Source organism: Mobula hypostoma, chromosome 11 (assembly GCF_963921235.1).
Source record: "Mobula hypostoma chromosome 11, sMobHyp1.1, whole genome shotgun sequence".
Lineage (NCBI taxonomy): Eukaryota > Metazoa > Chordata > Chondrichthyes > Myliobatiformes > Myliobatidae > Mobula > Mobula hypostoma.
Window position 1 is genome coordinate 42,973,071 of NC_086107.1, and position 24,488 is coordinate 42,997,558.

General features: G+C 40.3%; 1 protein-coding gene across 2 annotated transcripts in view; it reads left to right on the forward strand.

Annotated features, from left to right (window-relative positions):
* LOC134354273 (protein inscuteable homolog) overlaps positions 1–24,488 on the forward strand; it is a 433,993-nt gene that overhangs the window by 115,553 nt on the left and 293,952 nt on the right. The window contains exon 2 of one of the 2 annotated variants that reach the window (XM_063063188.1): positions 9,661–9,755. The exons of the other annotated variant lie outside the window; for it this stretch is intronic. Within the exon in view, the coding sequence (XP_062919258.1) occupies positions 9,703–9,755 (53 nt within the window). The 5' untranslated portion in view covers positions 9,661–9,702. The remainder of the gene's footprint in view (positions 1–9,660; positions 9,756–24,488) is intronic. 2 annotated transcript variants of the gene reach the window in all.

Genomic DNA, 24,488 nt, shown 5'->3' on the forward strand with positions numbered 1-24,488 from the left:
TATTTATTATAATGACAAGGTCTTGACAATATTTCCCTTATCCTCCTCCTTGACCTATCTGAGTGCAGATTTTGGCATATGACAAGTCATCCTTCCTCAATCACTTGCCCTTGTCATTCAGAGGTACAAAGATGTTTCCATTTGCACCGCTCCATTGTAGGTGGAGAATTACTTTCCAGATTTGCATTATTACCCCTGCAAATCTCGAAGATCTAACCTGGTTCTCCCAACCTCTCATTTATCTACTACCATCCTTAGGCCATCTGAACACTCTCTCTCCACCACCTCAAATTTGTTAAACTTCGTCCATAAGGCTTTGGAGCAGAATTAGGCCATTTGGTCGATCTAATCTGTTTGGCCATTCCACCATGGCTAATTTATCATCCCTTTCAATCCTATTCTCCTGCCTTCTGCTCATAACCTTTGACAACCTTACAAATCAAAAACCTATCACCTCCTTCATTGTTCCAAACTCCAGAAAGTATAGGCCCACAGCCACTAAATTCTCCTGACACATCATCCATTTCATTCCTGGCATCATTCTTGTGAGCCTCCTCTGGACCATCTGCAATGGCAAAATATAGTTTCTTAGATAAGGGGCATGAAGCTGTTTCCTTTCACAAAGATTTCCTTCAAATAAATACTGGGAGGGCTAAAGCCAATGTCTTCTGTCCACACCAGAATTTTTCCCCTATAGCTCTTTATTCATTCTTGTTTCTGCTTGAGGTTGAATCTTACATTTCTCAATCTTGTCCTTGTACCTGATCCTAGACTCACTGCAATTTGCCTATTGCCACAATAGGTCTATGGCAGATGCAATCTCAATGGCTCTTCATATGTCCTTCAACTAGACAATACAAATACTTATGTCAAGATGCAGTCTGTTGACTATAGCTCAGCGTTGAACACCATCATTTCTACAGTCCTGATCGATAAGCAATGGAACATGGGTTTCTGTACCTCCCTCTGCAATTGGATCCTCGACCTCCAAACTGGAAGACCACAACCTGTGCAGATTGGTATTAATAACTCGTCCTCGCTGATGATCCACACTGGCACGCCTCAGGGAAGTGTGCTTAGCTCACTGCTGTACTCTCTGTACCCAAGACTGTATAGTTAGGCATAGCATAAATACCATCCATAAATTTGCCGATGATACAACCATTGTTGGCAGAATTTCAGATGGAGAAGAGAGGGCATACAGGAGCGAGATATACCAGTTAGTTGAGTGGCGTTGCAGCAAAAACCTTGCACTCAACATCAGTAAGACCAAGAGCTGATTTTGGACTTCAGAAAGGGCAGGACAAGAGAAGATGAATCAATCCTCATAGAGGGATCAGAGTTGGAGAGAGCGAACAACCTCAGATCCCTGGGTGTTAAGATTCCTGAGGATCTAATATGGTCCCAAAATATTGATGCAGCTATAAAGAAGGCAAGACAGTGGCTATATTTCATTAAGAGTTTGAGGAGATTTGGTTTGTCGCCTAAGGCACTTGAAAACTTCTACACATGTATTGTGGAGAGCATTCTGACTGGCTGCATCACTGTCTGATATGGGGGTGTGGGAGGCGCCACTTCCTAGGATCAAAAGAAGCTATAGAAAGCTATAATTAGTCAGCTCCCATCTTGGGTACAAGCCTCCATAGTATTCAAGACATCTTCAAGGAATGGTGTCTCAGAAAGGCGGCATACATCTTTAAGGACATCCAGGACATGCCCTCTTCTCATTGTTAGCAAGAAGGAGATATGGAAGCCTGAAGGCACACACTCAGTGATCCAGGAACAGCTTCTTCCCCTCCGCCATCCAATTCCCAAATGGATATTGAACTCATGAACACTACCTCACTCTTACTATTTCTGTTTTGGCACTATTTTTAATTTAACTATTTAAATCAACACACACACACACACACAGTAATTAATTAATTTATTTTTCCTACATTTTCAAGTATTGCATTGAACTGCTGCTGCTAATTTAACAAATTTCATGGCATAAGCCAGTGATATTAAACCTGATTCTGATTCTGATTCCTTGGATCAAGTTCTGGCAATTGATCATCAGTACAAACTCTGCAATGAAACTCAACTCTGCTCATGCATTAGCTCATGTTCTTTTGTAAGACTCTTCACCAGCTTTGTTACCTCTTGACTTTCAAGGTTTGTCACAGTCCTGAATAGCCTGCCACTTTCAACTCCCCATGTATTAAAGCAGCCAGAATATATAGAATCAAGACTGATGCACCCATGACACCTATCTTCATTGACTACACTGATTTCTGATAAAGGACTGGAACTTTTGTTAAACAACTTAAAGGTTAAAAATTGTTTTCAACCTTCATGTTAAAGATGAAAGGGGATAATATATATGAGGCAAGAGTTTTTTTTTCAACAGAGAGTGGTGGATGAGCTGCCGGGGAAGTGGTGCTAGCAGATATAACTTTTAACAGGCACTTGGACAGCAACATGACATACAGGGAATGGATGAATATCAGTCATCTTCGAGCAGATGGGTTTGGTTATAACCAAGCAGATGGGTTTGGTTATATTTGGCATCAGATTAGTAACAGACATTTGGGCTGATGGGATTGTTCTTCCTGTAACTTTGTCCAGTGCTACAACCTTCTAAGATCTCTCTGTTTAACCAGTTTTGGCCAATAGCAAACCATCGATTTTATCCCAAAGAATTAGAAATGGTGAACCACAAGGATATAATGTTCTGAATGTTTTTATGTGATTGCTTCTTTGGGTAAAGAAATAATTTGTATACTGGGGAGCAAAGCTTTATATCCCATTCCCAAGAATATTGCTATTTTTATTAGTGTTTCACAGAAGCAATTTGCAACCTATGCCAGCATCTTGATATTTCACATTCCAATGTTTAAGGTTTAAATGCAGACTCTAATTAATGTGCTTATCCTATTAAAAAAATGCTTGACTGATGATAGCCTCTGAATATATAGATTCTGGCTGTTATTAAGTCATTCTTGGTCAGAGGTGCCGTTAGATATAGCAAAAAAAGTGATTCCACAATAAGCAATGTCAAAATAGCATGCTGATTGACAGATAAGTGAGTTTTGCTTGTGACTTTATATTTAATTTTATGCATTACTTCAAAAATAATGAGCAATACCAGAGCATTTTATTGTTTTCTGATATATTTTAAGAGTTGAAATGTACTTCTGCTTTGGCACACGTTACTTACAATCAGTTTAATTAAAGAAGGTGCTAATTGGGCAAATTGTAAGTGAGTTCCTGCATTTGTAATCACTAGAGACTTTGGGCCCTATAAGTACTGTCTCTAAATTCACTGGGAATGCACATATTAATATTTTTGTAGGACGGAGAAGGATTCCATTTAGATTTCTGTTTGTTCTTTGATGAAGTGATTTGAAAGCATTAGTGGTTTGCTTACTGATGCAAATAAATCATTGACCTCATTCATTTCTTTCATCATCCTCTGAAGCTAAGGTAGGCTGTTTGCAAACTTCATGCCACTTTTCGCCTTTTTGCTGACCAGTGTATCTACTCCTTTATCTAGACTGACTTAATTCTCTCTTTCCCTGCCTTGGTTCATCTGGAGTTTACTGTTCCAGTGGTCTCCTGTCCTCCCCCAGGACTAAATGGAATTTGTTCATTGCACTGTCCTTATCCTAACTTGCATCAAGTTAAATTCATTGAGTCACTCACATACTTGCAGCACCTGATTAGGCATTGTTTATGTTTAAATCTTTCCTGTTGTTTTCGAATCCCTTTATGACTTGGTCTGTGAATTCTTCGGGCACTGGTGGTGGTCGGCATCCGTCTGTCTCGAGATCAATGGGTGATGATGACCATTATCACAAGCCTGGGCAGAAGGTATCAAGATCCTGAGATGCCCAGTTGTCAAGATCCCCCTCTCAGCTTCACCAGTGTAGTCCAAAGGAAAGCTTATGAAGCAATATATTTGGCACCAGCTTGGCTGCAGGAGCTGCTGGAAGGGTGTTCTATGACGTCCAGCCACATTAGGGGCTCCATTCTAGATTTGCTGTCTGGGTTTAATCCTGTAGACTTCGTCTCCCAAGTCTGCCCTTCTGGCACTAAACCTTTTAAATTTCTACAATGCTGGAGTTATTATTCTACTTCTAGAACAATTATTCTGGTCTCCGGTGCACCTAAAATTTAATTCTTCTCCAATTCTTTGTCTGGTCTTCAGATGAATTTCTGTCTCAAAAATCTCCACTAATCTTTTCCCTCTCAAGATACTTTGTCTTCTTTTTCTAATTTATCACAGACTGACAAAATCTATGCCAACTCCCATCAGACCAATGCCATCCACCGTGTTCCCTTGTTCCTAATTCTGCACTTACAACAGTCAATTTTCCAGTGATTATTGATAGAATTTCAGATGGTGACGAGGAGGCCTACAGGAGTGTGATTGATCAGCAACCCTGCACTCAATATCAGTAAGTCCAAGGAATTGATTGTGGACTTCAGGAAGGGGAAGCTAAGGGAACACAGACCAACATACATCAAAGTTGCTGGTGAACGCAGCAGGCCAAGCAGCATCTATAGGAAGAGGCGCAGTCGACGTTTCAGGCCGAGACCCTTCGACACACCAGTCTTCATTGAGGATCAGCAGTGGATAGGGTGAGCAGTTTCAAGTTGCTGCGTGTCAGCATCTCTGAAGATCTCTCCGGGGCTCAATATATTGACATAATTACAAAGAAAACACAACAGGGGCTTATTTCATTAGAAGCTTGAGGAGACTTAGTACGTCACAAAGGACACGCAGGTTCCTACAGATGTACTGAAGAAAGTGGTCTAACTGATTGGATCGCCATCTGGTATGGAGAGGCCATACTGCGGGATTGAAAAAAGCTGCAGAAAGTTACAAGCTCAGCCATCTCCATCAGCACCAGCCTCCCCAGCACTGAAGATATCTGAAAAAGTCAGCAGCATCATTATTGTGTGCTGTGTCATTTGACATGTGATCATAGTCTTCCATCTGTCTTTAATCTATCATTGCCTGTGGGGAAGACCCCTGTCATACTACTGTTCTTATACTTTTCTCCATGATTGTTCTTGGCAAGTTTTTCTACAGAAGTGGTTCTTTTATGCAGTGCCTTTACAAGATGGGTGACCCTAGCCATTATTAATATTCTTCAGAGACTGGCTGCCTGGCTCAGGGGTAGCATAATCAGAATCAGAATCAGGTTTATTATCACCAGCATTGGTAGTGAAATCTGTTAACTTACAACCAGGACTTGTGTTATGTACCAGCTACTCATACGGTCAACCACCGTCTGCTCCTGTGGCTTCACATGACCCTGATCAGGGGGCAAAGCAGCAGCTACACCTTGCCCAAGCATGACCTGCAGGCTAGCGGAGGGAAGAAGCACCTTACACCTCCTTTGGTAGGGATGTATCTCCACCCCTCCACCAGATAAAAAGAAGGCATCTGTCAACAAGGATCTCGATCACCCAGGGCATGCCCTCAATCACCAAGGAGGAGGTACAGGAGCCTGAAGACACACACTCAATGATTAAGGAACAGCTTCTTCCCCTCCACAATCTGATTTATGAATAGACAATAAACCCATGAACATTCCATCACTACTTTTTCCTCTCTTTTTGCACAAAATATAATTTATTTTATTAATTTTTTAATTACAATTTATGTTTTTTTATTATGTATTGCAAAGTACTACTGCTGCAAGAGAATGTGTGCCAGTGATCTAACCTGGGCCCAGCATATCGATGCAGCTATTAAAAAGGCAAGACAGCGGTTGTATTTCATTCGGAGCTTGAAGAGACTCAGTTTGTTATTTAAAACTCGTAACAACTTCGATAGATGTGCCATGGAGAGCATTCTGACAGGCTGCATCACTGCCTGGTACGGGAGGAGGGGGGGAGGGGGCTACTGCACAAGATGGAAAGAAGCTACAGAAAGTTGTAAAATTAGTCAGCTCCATCATGGGTACTAGCCTCCAAGAGGAGCTTCAAGAAGCAGTACCTCTGAAAGTTGATGCCTATATTAAGGACCACCCCATCAGCCAAGACATACCCCCTTCACATTGTTACCATCAGGAGGAGGTACAGAAGCCTGAAGGCACACACTCAGTCATTGAGGAACAGCTTCTTCCCCTTTGCCATACAATTTCTAAATGGACACAGAACCCATGAATTCTATCTCACTTTTTAAACTTTTTAAAATATGTATTATTTCTGTTTTTGCACTATTTTAACACACACACACATATATTATACATATATACTTACTATAATCAATTTAAGTGGTTATTCATTTATTTATTTTTCTTTCTATATTATCATGTATTGCATTGTATAGCTGCTGCTAAGTTAACACGTTTCACGACACATGCCGGTGATAATAAACCAGATTCTGATTCTGATATTAAAGTTGATTATGATTTTGATTCCCATCGACCTGTCTTTGGGATAAGGACACTTGGTCACAAGGAGAATGTGCAAACTCCATGCAGGCACCTCCTGATGGTTGGATCAAAGCTGAGTCCATGGAGCTGGGAGGCAGCAGTGTTACCTGCTTTTCCCATTGCTTTTCTTGAGTAACTTGCTTTAATTTTTTTTTGACAGTGTTAAGAAGTGCCTTTATACTTTTTACCATAAATAATGTGATACCAATGTGATAACTGTACACATTGCTGTGGAGTTACTGGGTTATATATGGAACTAAATTAACAGTAATTGATACCTTTATACGGGGGACATTTTCCTATTTTTTCAGCTTCAGTGTGAAACCAAGCCTTCTGATGAGTATTCTGCCTTCTAAGCCAAACCTTGACTTTTATTGGCTTGTTATGCAAATATGTGTCATGATGTGAAGAACCTGACAGAAAAAAATCCATTTATGTATTTTACTTAATTGGTTGTATTGGATGTTTCACCTGAATGCTGATTTTAGGTGGTAGAATAAGCATTTTGCATAACTGTTGCTCAGATTATAACACTGCACACATATTTATCAAATGGCATATTCAGAAGTGAACAGTGACAATGTCTCAGGTGATCAATAATAACAGGTTTTGCTTCTCCTGGGAACATAGAGCATCACAAACATTTGTATCTATTGTACTAGATTGCAATGAACTTGGACTGAACTCTGTGGTGGCAAATTTAACTCTGCTCACTTGGAATAAGCTGTGTCATTATGGGATGTTCAAAAGGGTAAGTGTTTTTACTCAGCTTTGATACCAGGAGGAGCAAAATACTCCTCTGGGTCACACCAGGAAAGTTGTGACTTCCATTTCCTCTGGCTGTACCACTTTCCCTCTGAGACACTCAGTTTGTATTTTTATGTTGTCTGGCATCTACACGCTGTACGGTTTCCTGGAATTTATTTTATTTTTTAGTTAGAGACACAGCACCGTAACTGGTCCTTCTAGCCAAATGAGCCCGTGCCAGGCAATTACACCTATGTTACCAATTACCTTATTAACCCATACGTCTTTGGGATGTGGAAGGAAACCAGGCACCGGGAGGAAGCTCACACAGTCATGGAGAGATCCTGCAAACTCCTCATGGACAGCGGCAGGAGTTTAACCTGATCTTTGGTGCTGTAATAACGTTGCACTATCCGTTACAATACTGAGCCACCCCAATGAGGAATGAGTGGGAGGTTGCTTAACACCTCATTAATAAGGCAAAGGAGTTAAGATGACTTTCTCAGACAATTTGTTTGCAGATTTGTTCCTATTAAAATATCTGCTTAATGTAGGGAAGATTGAATGTTCCGGGTTTAATTGCTTTGGAATGTAGGAGGCTGAGGGTGATTTTATAGAGGTTTATAAATGATGAGGGGCATTGATAGATTGGACAGTCAAAATCTTTTTCCTATGACAGGGTAGTGGAACTAGAGAACTAGAGGCTTTAAGTGAGAGGGGAGAAATTTAAAGGTGACCTGATGGGTAAATATTTCTCACACTAACAGTGGTGACAATCTGGAATGGACTGCCACAGGTGGTGGCAGTGGCAGGTATTTTTACAGTGCTTAAAAGTACTTGGACAAGAAAGATGTAGAGGGATGAAGACCGAAATTAGATTAGTTTGGGTTGGTATTGCGTCAGCATTGAAGAGGTGGGCAGTAGGATCTGAGCCGTACATTTCAATGATTTTATTTATTGAAATAAAAGACAGTGCATTCTCTGCAATTAATATTGAGGACAATGGAAAGGAGGATCTTGAGAAGTATATACTTACTACTGCCCATATTGTTGACCACCAAGGCTGCATTTTGTTCCCCTTTATTCTTTCCTTTCCCTAGGAATTGTCAATGCGTCAGATATACCCACTTGTCCCCCAGATGGCACAGCAGGTAAAACCACTGCACTCAACCTCAACATGAAGTTAGCATGTCTACCTTGTCACCATATGGGGTTTTCTTGGCTGCTCAATTTCTCTACCACATCCTATAAATTAGCTAGTAGTTTAATTGGCTGCTAATTACCCCTAATTTAAGTGGGTGACAGAAGAATTAGTGTGCAGTTAATCGGCATGTGAGGAAGAATAGCTGACAGGGAAATAAACAGGATTAAATCAATTGGTCTGAGAGCCAGTATAGAGTTGGTGGGCTGAATGGTCTTCTATATTCCATGGGAAAAATTAATTTAACTCACCACTTCTCCTACATTTTCCATTGACAGATGCCAACACATTATTATAGTTTTGCCCCAGTGTTCAATTTATTTTGAAGTCACTAGTAGATCAAAATGGCAAAGCTTGTGAGCTGTAAAACAAATTACATCCTCTGGTTTTTGAGTTTTGTCAGAATTCTGCTCCCCTGACTGCTGAGAGCATTCGTGAGTGGAATATGCCATTTATGAGTGCTGTGCTCAGGATGATGTGCTTTTGTCATTTGCACAGTTGACGCCAAGATGGTGAAATTATTGGAACAATGTTAACCATTAGTGGTCAGGTTATTGAGTCAAATCCTACTGGATCTGACTCACATCATACAGTATGATCCCAGTGGATGATCTTGCCGTTCATGGGCAACTTACTCCCAGTATCCTACAGTTGCAGCCTTTTGAAGAGGTGCAAATGTGACCAGACATTAGGGGACACAAAAGGCCCTGGTTATTGTATTTTAGTCACTGCTAATTTATTTTATTATTTATTGAGATACAGTGCAGAGTAGGCCCTGCCAGCCCTTTGAGCTATGCCGCCCAGCAATCCCCCAATTTAATCCTAGCCTAATCACATGACCTCATTTAAAAAAAAAACATGGGCCCTGAATTTGAGATTTAATGAATGCATCGAGGAGGGAAAAGTTGGCACAAGAGACTGTTGAGATTCAAAAATGCCAAGTCTTCATGAGGAAGCTGAAAGATGAGGATTAGTAAAAGTTAGGTTCTATCAAAGATTGTGAATAAGCATAAGGATCATGATTAAATGTGCCAGGCAGCAGTGGAGGCTGCTGGAGGTTAGAATACAAAGGAAGACTTTGGGCCAGCAGTGAAAAATCACTAATATGTGATGCAATTTTTCTTAGAGCTTTAAGTTTCAATGATGTAATTTATCATATCTACAAGAATGCAATAACTTTAAGTAGTTAACTACAACTAGTGAACTGAAGTTGATTACCTGTGAATGTGGTCTCCATGAAGTTAGTAGTAATGACATTTAAAAAAAATCCTGTTTTAGGTTCTGCCTGTGAAAGCTTTTACCTTTGGATGAGTGTTGAACATGGCTTCTGGAGGTGACAATTTTCTTGAATCTCTCTCGTCGTCTGTCCAGCGGTAAGTGCTGGGCTCATTTGATTAATTAATTGCTCTAATGTATAACAAGTTGTGAGTCGAAAATGGATTCTGATGCAATATATGAGAAAAAGCTTTCATGGCAGTGTGCCGGAAATGCACTGGTATCAGCAATATTAGATGCATGGCTGAGACATTCAGGCAGATTAAAGTATTGTGACCTTAGCTTGACAGAAAATGCTGCTCTGTAAATTTTGAGCTTAAACTGCTAATAGGACATTAACTGTTCCGTTGAACAAATTATTTTCTTAGTAACTGTAAATAATAGAATATTTTTTTAAAAGGACAATTTTAAAAGAACACAAAACTGAATTTTGCCATTTATGACAAAATTAATTAACTCTATCATTAATCAATTGTTGGCTGAAGCTGATGCTGCATTTTTTCAAAGCTGTTGTATCTTACCACTGTCATTAAGTATTTGTTGGATTTATTTTGAGATGCTGTTCTACTGAGGAGTGTGTGTGAAGAAACATTGGCAGTGCCTCATCAAAGGTTACATTGTTGCTCTCTCTTTACATTCATTCTTTGGGGTAGAGGAACCATTCATTGGCCAGACATCTATCCCATGGGTATATTATACTGTACCAAAATACATGATATCCATAAGATGGGCTCTGATTACCTGTGTGTTGAATATAGAGCAGTCAGATTGTCTGAATCACAATGCAGTATGTTGCTCTATGTACCGGATTTCTCAGTCAGGAAATCTCAGTTTAGACCCAATCCTGTGTTGACTGAGTCCATCAGAACATGGCATTTAGATGCAAAGTGTTCATTGGGTGTTGTCAAACTGCATTTATTTTACATAACAGTTGTGAAATCTGGAACTTTATATGCCCAGAAGCTGTTAATTCAGTCAGTTGAAAGGCTCAGTTTTTGATACAGAAATGTATAAATGTTTGAGCAATCAAAGAAGGTGGATGGAAATAAACTTTATTACAGGGTTATTTCAGTTTCAGTTTTATATTATAAACCTGTGCTACTCTTGAGTTTAGTACATTTTGTTTTATTGTGATATGGCATTTGTGTGAGAGGCAATGTAAATATTAAAAGTACTGAAATTTGAGAAACTTGTTTATTAATACATATACTTTATAATAGTGAATTTGGAAGGTGCAGCCATTAAAGTGCAAGTATCAACCTAGGTGGTTGTGCCAAATAAAACCAGTGAAACCATATTTTATAAACAGAATAGAATGCCCTTCAAAGTGTTTAGTATTACTGACAGATAAATTTCCAGGCAGAACATTTTTAAGATCTTATTCATTAGCCAGTATTTTGCCTGAAGACCAACTAAATCTCATTTCATATAGAGTATAACATCACATACTTTGGTTCTCCTTTTTAAACTTGTATCTTCACTAATTACACTAAGATCTCCAGTGTAAACTGGCACATTTGAATCCAGGTACTTACTGACATCAAATATAAAGTTTCTAAATGTAGTCAGTATTGGAAATTAAAGTGTGAATGCTCTAGTTCACTACAGCTTGCAGTAGTTTGCACCAAGTCAAGAAGTCCATTTAATATAAATACATAAGCCATTGTCTCTGTAACAATTAATCTGATGAGTAAGTTGGTATTTCGGTGCCCTTAAAAACAATGTTATTTTGTTCATTAGTATTTAAAAATGCTGATTTTATTTAATCATAGCAAACTCCTGTAACTCTTGAATAAAATTAGAATCTCAAGTGCAATTCATGTTCTGTTTACTTAAGGTTTGCTGCACAAATTAATATGACTTTCATTTAATTGCTTTAAATTTTAATCTGATGCGACAGAACTTTTAGGTTTGCCTCAGAAATTCACATTTGTTGTCAGTGCTATTTCAATCTTAGCCATGCACAGGCCACAAATCCTTTGTGATCAGTTTTACATTTATTGATTGGCATCCAGACTGATAGAAGTATTATTTGGGAGTTTATAAACTGGATATTATACTCCTCTTTGTGCTTCAAGTTCATTTTCCAGTTTCAGAAGGTGAATCAAGAAATTCTGTATTGACCAGATGAACTGTAAGCCAACAGGCTAATACTATTTGGCATAAAATACATGAGTGAAGAGAATACTGTTTCCAGATCCAATCTATCCTCTAAAATTATTGTTCTCATGGTAGCTAAACCTCAACATTTGGATTGAACATACTAAAAAGACCGTGCGAAAGAACATCTTATGCTTGCACTGATACTTCTTGGCAAAACATGATCCTGCTTGATGTCGGTTTTCTCTTCACCTCCAGATTGTATACGGCATAGACTTACATGTACTGAGCTGACACTTTTAAAAGACAAGTTTAAAAAATATGTTTTCAGCCAAATAATTACAGAGTATTAGATTTCCAGTGAACTTGGGCCATTTACTGAATTTCAGCTAACAATACAATTGGATATTGTACATCAGTTTCTGATTTTCATTTTGGGAATATTTAGAATAGAAATTGAAATATCTCCTCTCTGCTTTTTTTTATTCTAAACTTTTATTTTATTTCTATATTAATTTATATATTTCATTATGAACTGTTAATAGTTTCTACTCAAATTTCATCTGCATCACAATACGTTCATTTTTGTCAGCTTCCCTTGAACTCAATCCCTGTATTACTCAGAAGGACAAGGTCAGTAGATACAAGGGAATGCTATTTCCTGCATTTCACTTCCAAGCTGTACACTATCCTGTCCTGAAATTAAATGGCTTTTCCATTGCTGTGAAGTCTGAATCCTGGAATGACTGACCAAACATTGTGCAATGATCTTTACCAAAGGAATTGCAGCAATTTTAGAAGGCAGATCACAACTGTCTTGTCTATGGAAATTGGGAATGTGCAATGCTTGGTCTTAAACACAAGCGATGCTGCAAATCAAGAGCAATAGGCACAAAATGCTGGAGGAACTCAGCAAGTCGGGCAGCATCTATGGAAGTGAATAAACAGTTGATGTCTTGGGCTGAGACCCTTCATTAGGACTGGAAAGGAAGGGGGAAGATGCCTGAGTAAGAACGTGGTGGAGGGGAAAGAGGACTACCTAGAAGGTGATGGGTGAAGCCAGGTGGGTGGGGGAAGGGGGTGAAGTAAGAAGCTGGGAGGTGATAAGTAGAAAAGGAAAACAGCTGGTAAAGAAGTAATCTGATACGAAAGGAAAGTGGATCGTGGAAGGAGGAGGGGCATCAGGGGAGGTGATAGACAGGTGAGGAGAAGAGATAAGAATCTGGAGTGGGGAAATGAAGAAGCGGGAAGAGGTAGGGGAAAAATAATTACAAGAAATTGGAGAAATCGATGTTCAGGCCATCAGTTTGGTGTCTACCTGGTCAGAATATGAGGTGTTGCTCCTTCAATCTGAGAGTGGAATCATCATGGCAGAAGAGGAGGCCATGGACTGACATGTTGGAACAAGAATGGGGATATGAATTGAAATGGTTAGTTACTGAAAAACTTTGCTTTTTGTGGATGGAGCTGAGGTACTTGACAAAGCAGACTCACAATCTACGTCGGGCCTCACCAATAATATAGAGGAGGCCACATCAGGAGCACTGGATGCAGTAGATGACCCCTACTGATATGCAGGTGAAGTGCTACCTGCAAGGACTGGAAGGACTGTTTGGGGCTCTGAATGAGGTGAAGAAGGAGGTGAATGGGCAGGTGTAGCATTTCTGCTGCTTGCAGGGGTAAGTGCCATGAGGGAGATTAGTGGAGAGGGACAAAAGGACAAGGGAATAACAGAGGGAGTGATCCCTGCAAAAGGTGGAGAGCTGAGGGCAGGTAGAGATGTGTTTGTTGGTAGGTTTCTTTTGAAGATGGTGGGAGTTGCTGAGAACAACGTGTTGGATGTGAAGGCTCATGGAGTGGTGGGTGAGGACAAGAGGAAGTCAATCCCTGATAAAGCAGCAGGAAGATGGATGTCTGGGAAATGCAGGTGAAGGCAACATCAATGGTGGAGGAAGGGAAGCACTGTTGTTTGATAAAAGTGGACACTTCTGATGTCCCAGAAGTGAAAACCTCATTCTAGGAACAGATGTTTCCTAAAGTTTCCAGCACCCCCTTCTCTTATGACACCCCCCTTCAGGTCTTTTACCCACAATTGATCTTTACATTTCAATTTGCCCATTGTATCTCCACTTCCCTCACCTACTCCAACTTGACCTTATCAAAATATATAGCATTTAACTCACTTTGCGTCAATTCCAACCTAGTCACCAAGCCCCAAGTAAGAGCAGTGCAGTTGTCATCTGGTGGACTTACCTCGAGCTGACAGTACCTTAACCCCACACTTCCTCCTTTTATTTCTTATGAAAGTCTACAAGCGTTCAGATTCCTTCCTGTTCTTTTCCCCACTGAGCTGACCTCATACTTTGCCTCTAACCTGTCTCCTCTGGTCCATTCTGTTACCAAATACATCTGGGACACCTTGCATATCTTTCACCAGTTTGATAACTTCTAATTCCCTGGCCCCCAAAGCCTCACCTTCACTATAGTTTTCCAGTTTTATATGATCCATTTCCCATCAGAAGGACTTAAAGCCCTTCATTTCTTTCTGCAAAAAAAAAAGTCAGCCATCTTTCATCTGCCAACAGTCTTATCTGCCTGGCTGAACTTGTTCTTACACTAAACAGCTTCTGAGTTGACACTTTCTACAAATCTAAGTTGTAACCACAAGCATTCATGTGGGCTGTCATCTTTTCAAGCACTCATGCGGGCTCTAGTCTTTTCAAGCCTTCATGTGCGCTCTAGTCCTTTCAAGCACTCATGTGTGCTCCTGTCACACAGAGATGAACTGCTTTTTGCATTTGGTAGGAAAGGTTTTCTGTAATGACCCTTGTGACAGTGGAGCTGAATGAGTCTGTTCAAAACGGTGCTCTGCTGTTTATTCAGTAGGTCATGGAGAGGATGTGCCAGATTGTTCATAATAGATAACAGTTTGTTTAGTGACCACCTCTCCACCACTAGCTCAAAAAAGTCCGGGTTGTAGCCAAGGACAGATTCAGCCTTTTTGATGGGTTTATTTAGTCTTTTTGCCCATTCTTTCAATTTGTCTAAGTCCTGCTGCAATTGTGTTGCTTGCTCAGTACTACCTACCCCTCCACCTATCTTCGTATCATCTGCAAACATTGTCCCATCGCCATTAATTTCACTATCTAAATCAATGACAAACAATGTGAAAAGCAGTGGTCTCAATACTGACCCCTGAGGAACACCACTAGTCACTGGCAGCCAACCAGAAAAAGCACCCTTTATTCTCACTCATTGCCTCCTGTGGCTGTCAGCCATTCCTCTATCCATGCCAGTATCTTTCCTGTAACACCATAGGATTTTATCTTGTTAAGCAACCTCATGTGAGGCACCTTATCAAATGCCTTCTGAAAATCTAAGTAAACGATATTCATTGCCTCTCCTTTATCCACTCCGCTTGTTACTTCCTCAAAGAACTCTAACAGATTTGTCAGGCAAGACTTCCCTTCATAGAATCCATGCTGACTTTGACTTATTTTATTATTAGTCTCCAAGTACCCTGAAACCTCATCCTTAATAATGGACTCCAACATTTTCCTAAGCACTGAGGTTAGGCTAACTGGCCTATAACTTCTTCTCTTTTGTCTTCCTCCCTTCTTAAAGAGTGGAGTGACATTTGCAATTTTCCAGTCCTCCGGTATCATATTGGAATCAAGTGATTCTTGAAAGATCATGACCAATGCATACATTGTCTCCTCAGCAACCTCTCTCAGGACTCTGGGATGTAGTCCATCTGGTCCAGGTGACTTAAGACCATATAACCATATAACAATTACAGCACAGAAACAAGCCATCTCGGCCCTTCTAGTCTGTGCCGAACTCTTTCTATCACCTAGTCCCACCGACCTGCACTCAGCCCATAATCCTCCATTCCTTTCCTGTCCATATACCTATCCAATTTAACTTTAAATGACAACATCGAACCTGCCTCAACCACTTCTGCTGGAAGCTCGTTCCACACAGCTACCGCTCTCTGAGTAAAGAAGTTCCCCCTCATGTTACCCCTAAACTTTTGCCCTTTAACTCTCAACTCATGTCCTCTTGTTTGAATCTCCCCCACTCTTAATGGAAAAAGCCTATCCACGTCAACTCCATCTATCCCCCTCATAATTTTAAACACCTCTATCAAGTCCCCCCTCAACCTTCTACGCTCCAAAGAGTAAAGACCTAACTTGTTCAACCTTTCTCTGTAACTTAGGGGATGAAACCCAGGCAACATTCTAGTAAATCTCCCCTGTACTCTCTCAATTTTATTGACATCTTTCCTATAATTCGGTGACCAGAACTGTACATAATACTCCAAATTTGGCCTCACCAATGCCTTGTACAATTTCAACATTACATCCCAACTCCTATACTCAATGCTCTGATTTATAAACGCCAGCATACTAAAAGCTTTCTTCACCACCCTATCCACATGAGATTCCACCTTCAGGGAACTATGCACCATTATTCCTAGATCCCTCTGTTCTACTGCATTCTTCAATGCCCTACCATTTACCATGTATGTCCTATTTTGATTAGTCCAAGACCTTTCAGTTTGCCTAGCACTTTTTTCATTGTAATAGCAATGGCACTCACTCTTGCTCCCTGACACTCACAGACATCTGGCACACTGCTAGTGTCTTCCACAGTGAAGGATGAAGCAAAATACTTATTAAGTTCATCTGCCATTTCTTTGTCCCCCATTACTACCTCACCAGCATCATTTTCCAGTGGTCCAATATCAACTGTCACCTCCCTTTTATTCATTATATAACTGAAAGAACTTTTAGTATTCTACTTTATATTATTAACTAGTTTGCACTCATATTTCATCTTCTCCCTTAACGCTTTTTAAATTACCTTTTGTTGGGTTTAAAAAGCTTCCCAGTAATTCAACTTCCAACTTACTTTTGTTACCTTATATGCCCTTTCCTTGGCTTTTATGCAGTTCTTAACTTCCCTTGTCACCCACTGTTACCTTGCCCTGTTATTTGAGAACTTATTCTTCTGTGGGACATATCTATCCTGTGCCTTGTGAACTATTCCCACAAAATTCAGCCACCTCTGTTCTGGTGTCAGCCCCATCAGTATCCTCATCCAATCCACTTGGGAAAGCTCCTTTCTCATGCCTCTGTATTTCCCATTATTCCATTGTGATACCGATACATGTGACTTTAAGCTTTACCCACTCAAATTGTAGTATGAAATCAAAAATATTATGATCACTGTTTCCTAAGGGTTCATTTATGTTATGCTCCCTAATAAGATCTGGGTTATTTTGTTAGCCTTTCCCCAAGTAGGCTCAAGCACATCTGTTCTAAAAAGCCATCTTGTAGGCATTCAACAAATTCCCCCTCTTGTGATCTGACACCAATCTGATTTTACCAATCCCCTTGCATATTGAAGTCCCCCATTACAATTGTGACATTACCCTTACTACATGCACTTCCCTGCTTGTCCTTTCAATACAAAGAATATCCTTTGATGTTAATCTCCTAACTATGACCTTCTTTCAGCCATCACTCAGTTCTGCCCACGTCATACTGACCAATCGCTAATTGCGCCATGAGTTCGTCCACCTTATTCCGATTGCTACATGCAAGTTAAATACAGAACATTCAGTCCTGCTTTCTTCGCCCTTATGAATTTTGCCTCTGTGGAACAACCTAGCTCTTTGTTTTGTCTGCAGTTGTACCCAATCATTGGCTCATCCTTCCATACATTACATATTACATCATCTACTGGCAGGGTCGGGGGTAACGGGGTGAGATAGCTGCTCCTACAACATTGAGTGTGTGTCTTCAGACTCATGTACCTCCTTCCTGATGGTAGAGATAAGAAGGGGGCATGTCTTGGGTGCTGGGGGTCCTTAGAAATTGGTGCTGGACCTATCCTCAGCCCACCAGCCATTTCACGACTCTCTACTCTCCTCATAATACTGACTATCTTCCCTCTCCACTCAGTCCCGATGCAGGATTTTGACCTGAAACATTAAAAATTCTTTCCACCCCCTTTCCCCAGAGATACAGCTTGAGTTGTTGAGTTCTTCCAGCAAATTGTCTGTTGTTCCAGATTCCAGTCATTTTTACCTCCAAATTAAAGACTACATTGGTAAATGATTAGACGTTGCCTGTTGAAGAAAAAAAACATCCCAGACAAGCTTCTTTTCTAAGGTTTTGGGGTGAAGTGATTTTTTTTTTTAGCGTTAATCTGGGAGTATCAGTTACCTAAATCAGAAAGCAATCTATTGTTTGTGTTGGTAGCATAAACATTCATTTGAGAATAAAATTCAGAGAACTCGTGTCAAATTATCCATCAGTATTAAAAGGAAATATTTTAATATTTCCTACCTGGGCAGTAGATTTGTTAACCAGCTACACTTGCAAGCGGCACCAATCAGAATGTTGTGGGTAGGCTGAATATGATATCTATTGTTCTTTTCAAAGGAAGGAATATGTCAGTGAATACTCCCACAATTTTACATTGTATATGCGCCTCTGACAACATTGTGGAATCTCAAGCAATTTTTCCAAAAATTGCTGAAGGAAACAGTATAATGTTGACACTTCCTTTGAAATTGTAGGAATATCCTACAATGTGATTTGTGGACTTTAATGTACATAATAAGACACAAGATATAATAATGTACATAATAAGATAATAAGATAGACTGTATGATATTCAGTTGTAGAATACATTTACTTAATGTTACATATCGATTACTTTATTGAAGAAATTATTGCTGATAATAAAAACAAATCTCTCCTTCCCTTTGATGTTGATGGGCCATTATTCTAATCTGCGAGTTAAAGCATTTGCTTTAGATTGAGTATTAACTCTATTGAAATACTGAAAATAGGAACATCACAAGATAGCATAGCACTGTGTGTACCAAACATTTCCCAGTTCAATATTTCCAGCTGACAGCAGTCAGCTTAGGGGATGAAACTCAAGAGGAAGTGAAAAGCAGGTAGAAATTACTGCTGTTGTCAGTTATATGATGCACCTAATATGCGTCCCTGTTGAAGAACGTATGAGGCATATAAAGGGCTATTGATGGAATACCATGGCCAACATACAGTAACATTTGGCTTTTGTCTGTGCCAAGTTTGTTAGGCCTTTGCGTTTGGAAAAGTCTAAGGCAACATTTGTAGGGCAACACACATCAAAGTTGCTGGTGAACGCAGCAGGTCTGGCAGCATCTCTAGGAAGAGGTACAGCTGACGTTTCAGGCCGAGACCCTTCGTCAGGACTAACTGAAGGAAGAGTTAGTAAGAGATTTGAAAGTGGGAGGGGGAGGGGGAGATCCAAAATGATAGAAGACTGGAGGGGGAGGGATGGAGCCAAGAGCTGGACAGGTGATTGGCAAAGGGGATATGAGAGGATCATGGGACAGGAGGTCCGGGGAGAAAGACAAGGGGGGGGAACCCAAAGGATGGGCAAGGGGTATAGTCAGAGGGACAGAGGGAGAAAAAGGAGAGTGAGAAAGAATGCGTGTATAAAAATAAATAACGGATGGGGTACGAGGGGGAGGTGGGGCATTAGCGGAGGTTAGAGAAGTCGATGCTCATGCCATCAGGTTGGAGGCTACGCAGACGGAATATAAGGTGTTGTTCCTCCAACTTGAGTGTGGCTTCATCTTTACAGTAGAGGAGACCATGGATAGACATGTCAGAATGGGAATGGGATGTGGAATTAAAATGTGTGGCCACTGGAAGATCCTGCTTTCTCTGGCGGACAGAGCGTAGGTGTTCAGCAAAGCGATCTCCCAGTCTGCGTCGGGTCTCGCCAATATATAGAAGGCCACATCGGGAGCACCGGATGCAGTATATCACCCCAGCCGACTCACAGGTGAAGTGTCGCCTCACCTGGAAGGACTGTCTGGGGCCCTGAATGGTGGTAAGGGAGGAAGTGTAAGGGCATGTGTAGCACTTGTTCCGCTTACAAGGATATGTGCCAGAAGGGAGATCAGTGGGGAGGGATGGGGGGACGAATGGACAAGGGAATCGCGTAGGGAGCGATCCTTGTGGAAAGCAGAGAGAGGGGGAGGGAAAGATGTGCTTAGTGGTGGGATCCAGTTGGAGGTGGCAATAGGAATTTTGTGACTGAACTTTCCCATATGAATTACTAACTCCGTAATTTGTGGAGATCATGGAGTGGGTAATTTGCAGGTGTGATGGGGTGGGATGGGAGATGGGAAAGATCATTTGAGAAGAAGACTTGGGGTGGAGGATTGCAGGTGGTGAGTAAGCATGTAGAATGGCGTGCATAATAAAGGAAAGGGAATCTTACTGGAAGATGCTAGTGTTTGATAACCAGAGTTCGACTGTATTATTGAATATGGATTAAGGGATAGGAGAGGAGCTTGTCTATGCAGAACATTGGGATAGGGTCAGTTCTACTGTTGAGATGGTTGGGTGCCTGGGTCACCTCAAAGGGAATACAATTTGTATAGGTAGACATTTGCAGGATGTTGATTATGAGGATCTATTTAGGGAGTGGATGTTTGAGGGTATTCGAAAAATATCAGGGGGATTTGAATGTTGAAAACAGGAAGAATCTACATACCTGTAAAAGGACTCCCAAGCACTGGTCCAGGTAATAATCCTAAATCAAGCCTCAGGCCTTAACTTGAAACCCACTTCAGTGCTCAAGGTTTGTGCTGATGCTGGGCCTTGTGTGCATTGTATGGCCTCCTACAAGTAAGTTAAACCAGCTTTGCTGTTTGTCCACTGATCTTTTGCATATATATGTTGATGCATAAGAAACTCTGAATTAAATTCAGTAAAGAGGGCTGCTGGATTTTTGCTTCTATCTTCAGGTCAGTCCAATTCTACAGACATTAGGCTCTTTGCTTATTCACATAAGTGGCCTGCTAGCTATTCTTACCTTTACTGAGCATGGCACATTTCTGGATTGTAATGTCCACGTCCTTCTTATCTGTTGTTTTAGAAAGTATATAATCTAAATAATAATGCTGTCAAATTTCTGGACTATCGTGATTTAGAAATAAATGGCTTTGCTTGAGGTATGAGAGGAGTTCAGACCTACCTTATAAATAGAAGATCCACAATTGTTAGATTTCTAGAGGAATCATTTGCCATGGATGCAAGGAATAGCTTAGACTTCTATTGTTTTTTTCCCCCCCACAGATTTAGGATTTCTTTTACTTTCCATTGACAGATTTGTAATTGAAATAGCCAAAATGACTAAATGGTGCGGCTGAGCTGACAAATTCAGTGGAGATTCTGAAATAAATTCGTAAATTATAATTTGCCCAAATTTTGAGTTAAGCTGTTGATAAATTTGTAAATGCTCAAAAAGTCAATATCTCTAAACCTTGGCAAAACATTGGCATAAATCTTTAGTGCTTTAATGCTTTCTTTAGTGAACTTAGCAAATTCATGGTAAAATTAGCTTTTGCACAGAAAATATTTATAGAGCCCCACAAATGAGCCATCAATGGTACTAAAAGATAGATTTTTTTCATTATTACCATCCCTGAGTCACCTTCATTCTAAATGAAATGGAAACTTTGGCCTTAAACCAGATTAATACAGAAGTACTCTATGTACTTCTCACCAAATGAAGTTGAGGCAAAGTTGACCTGATTTTGATTTTATTTAAATCTCTGTAATGTTCATTAATGAACTACTTACTATTTTAATGTCATTCTTCATTCTTTTGTTCATTCGTGTATGTGTCACTGACACAAGGCCTGAATTTATTGCAGATATGCAATTATGTTTGAGAAGGTTGTGACGAAATTCTGCCTGAGTGATGAAGTTATTCCTTGAGGGCTGTTTGGTTCTGAATTTCAAGGTTTAGTTGCAGGGTTGACTAAGAAATGATGTCTGATATATGAACGAAAGCTTGGAGATGATGATACTCCTCTACTGCTACATTTACTCTAGATCAGACTCTAGAATGGCTACTTCATTTTCTTGTACCAGCTACTGATGCTTCGTCAGACCAAGCTGAACTCCCAATCTATAAATCCTCCCCCTTTGTCTAGCCCCTCTGGTAGCACTGTTCTGGAACACGGAAGCTTTGCCTCTCAGATCTTTATTCCTGACCTATTCATTAAAGCATCACCAGATTTGTAGTCAGGAAGCTGCATGTTTTTAGTATCTCTCTCCATTCTCTCTCCTCTTTTTTTCCACTCCTCCTTTCTGGTTACCCTTTCATCCCTTCTCTTTTCCTCACCTGCCCATCAGCTCCCCTTGGTTCCCCTCCTCCTTCCCTTTCTTCCATGGTCTATTGTCCTATTAGATTCCTTCTTCTTTAGCCATGCACCATTTCCACCCATCTGCCCTGGCGTGTTACTTTATCCCCACTCCCCCACCCTCTTTCCCCCTCATCTGGTTTCACCTTTCACCTACCAGCTTGTTTTCCTCGCCTTCCCCCACTTTGTTCAGTCTTCTGCCCCTATCCTTTCTAATTCTGATGAAGGGTTGCTGTTCGGAATGTTGACTGTTTATTCCCCTCATCCAGAGACGTTGCCTGATCTACAGAGTTCCACTAGCATTTTGTGTGTGCTGCTCATGATTTCCAGCATCTGCAGCATCTCTTGTCTTTGTTTGAAGTACCTACCTATTTTTAATGAATACAGTGGATCCAGTTAATTGGGGACCAATACGTTTTGGCCCAATTGAGCGGCTGCTTCAATTAGCTGAAATTTCATGGAAAGGAAAAAAAAAGATAATCTACTGTTTAACTAAGTAACAATTCATGTATTCAAATAAAATACAGAACCAATTAGAATACTACCAATGCTTCTACAGTACTAAATAAAACTGTGTACTAGTTCCTGATAACTAATGATGGAGGAATGCCTCTGCAGTGTTCTTTTGATTGAGTGTAAATGAATAAAATCTGTGGAGACTCCTAATATAGATAATGGACTGCCCTCATACAATTGCATCCTCCAACCCTTCATTTTCATTGTAACATTTAAGATGATTGTTGATACCTTTGTAATTCTTAACTGCTAACGTAGTGATATCATTGCACTTTCACTCCAAGATTAAGTGCTTGAAACTGCAGTGAGCAAGACAGTCCCAAATTGTCTTACTGCTTCTTTCATGCCATCAATTAGTGACAAAAATCACTGCTTTTTGAACACAAGCACGCACAACTGACAGTACTTAGATTTTATTTAGATTATGAGGATACTCAGTCCTCGTTTATTGTCATTTAGTAATGCATGAATTAAGAAATGATACAATTTTCCTCCAGTATGATATCACAACACAAGACAGACTAAGACTAAAACTGACAAAAACTATGTAATTATAACATATAATTACAACAGTGCAAAGCAATACAGTAATTTGATGAAGAGCAGACCATGGGCATGGTAAAAAAGAGTCTCAAAGTCCCGATAGCCCCATCATTTCACACAGACGGTAGAAGGAATAAAAACCCTCCCTGCCATGATACTCTGGCGCCGCAAACTTGCCGATGCAGCACCCTGGAAGCACCTGACCACAGCTGACTCTGAGTCCGTCCGAAAACTTTGAGCCTCCAACCAGCCCTCCATCACCAAGCACCGAGCACCATCTCTGCCGAGCGCTTCGACCCTGACCCCGGCTGCCAAGCAACAGGCAAAGCTGAGGATTCGGAGCCTTCCCCTCCAGAGATTCTGGATCGTACAGTAGCAGCGGCAGCAAAACAGGCATTTCAGAAGTTTCACCAGATGTTCCTCTGTTCTTCTCACGTCTGTCTCCATCAAATCATGATTGTGCATGGCATCCTACCTGACAGATAACAGATATTAATTCCGGAGTGGCTGCTGCGCGCTGCGTTGCGCCACCATCTTCTCTTAAAAACGGTTCTCTCTAAGTGCAGTGTAGTGTCTAACTGTTACAGAAGTGCACGTGACTGATACAGTTTAGAAGATGTTTGGCAACAGTTTCCTGCCCCAATTAAGCAGTGTAGTGTCCAAATAGATCAGAATCAGGTTTAATATCACTGGCATATGTTGTGAAATGTGTTAACTTTACAGCAGCAGTACAATGAAATACATGATAAATAAATATAGAGAAAACACTGACTTATATAAGTATATATATAAGAATTGCCCTAAGATGTGGAATCTTAGAGCTAGCATATAATTTAGTTAAGGGATGCTTGATTCACCTATCTCTGAAACTGAAATAAGTATTATATTATAATAAACGGAGAGCTAATAGAAATAAAAATCTAATATTTCATTAAAGTGACTGATGTGTTTATGAAAGTGTTATACATCTGCACATACTCCCTCTGTGCATCACATTATACATTTTCTTTTAGCAGAATATACCCAATAGTACAGAAGCAATTATAACGATATACCGAATTCTCAATGCAAGCATATTTTCATCTTTACCTGGCAATGATATTTCTATTTGAATTAATATTCTTAGAATAGTGATAATATTTTAGGAATTTGGTTACCTGCCACTGGTGAAGGGAGTAGACATAGGAGTAGAATTAGGCCATTTGGCCTGTCGAGTCTTCTCCGTCATTCAATCATGGTTGATTCTTTTTTCACTTCCTCTGTCCCAATCCTCGGCCTTCTCCCCATAGCCTTTGATGCCATGTCCAATTGAGAACCTATCAGGCTCTGTTTTAAATACACCCAATGACCTGGCCTCCACAGCTGCCTGTGGTAATAAATTCCACAAATTGACCACCCTCTGGCTAAAGAAATTTCTCTGTGTCTCTGCTTTAAATGGATG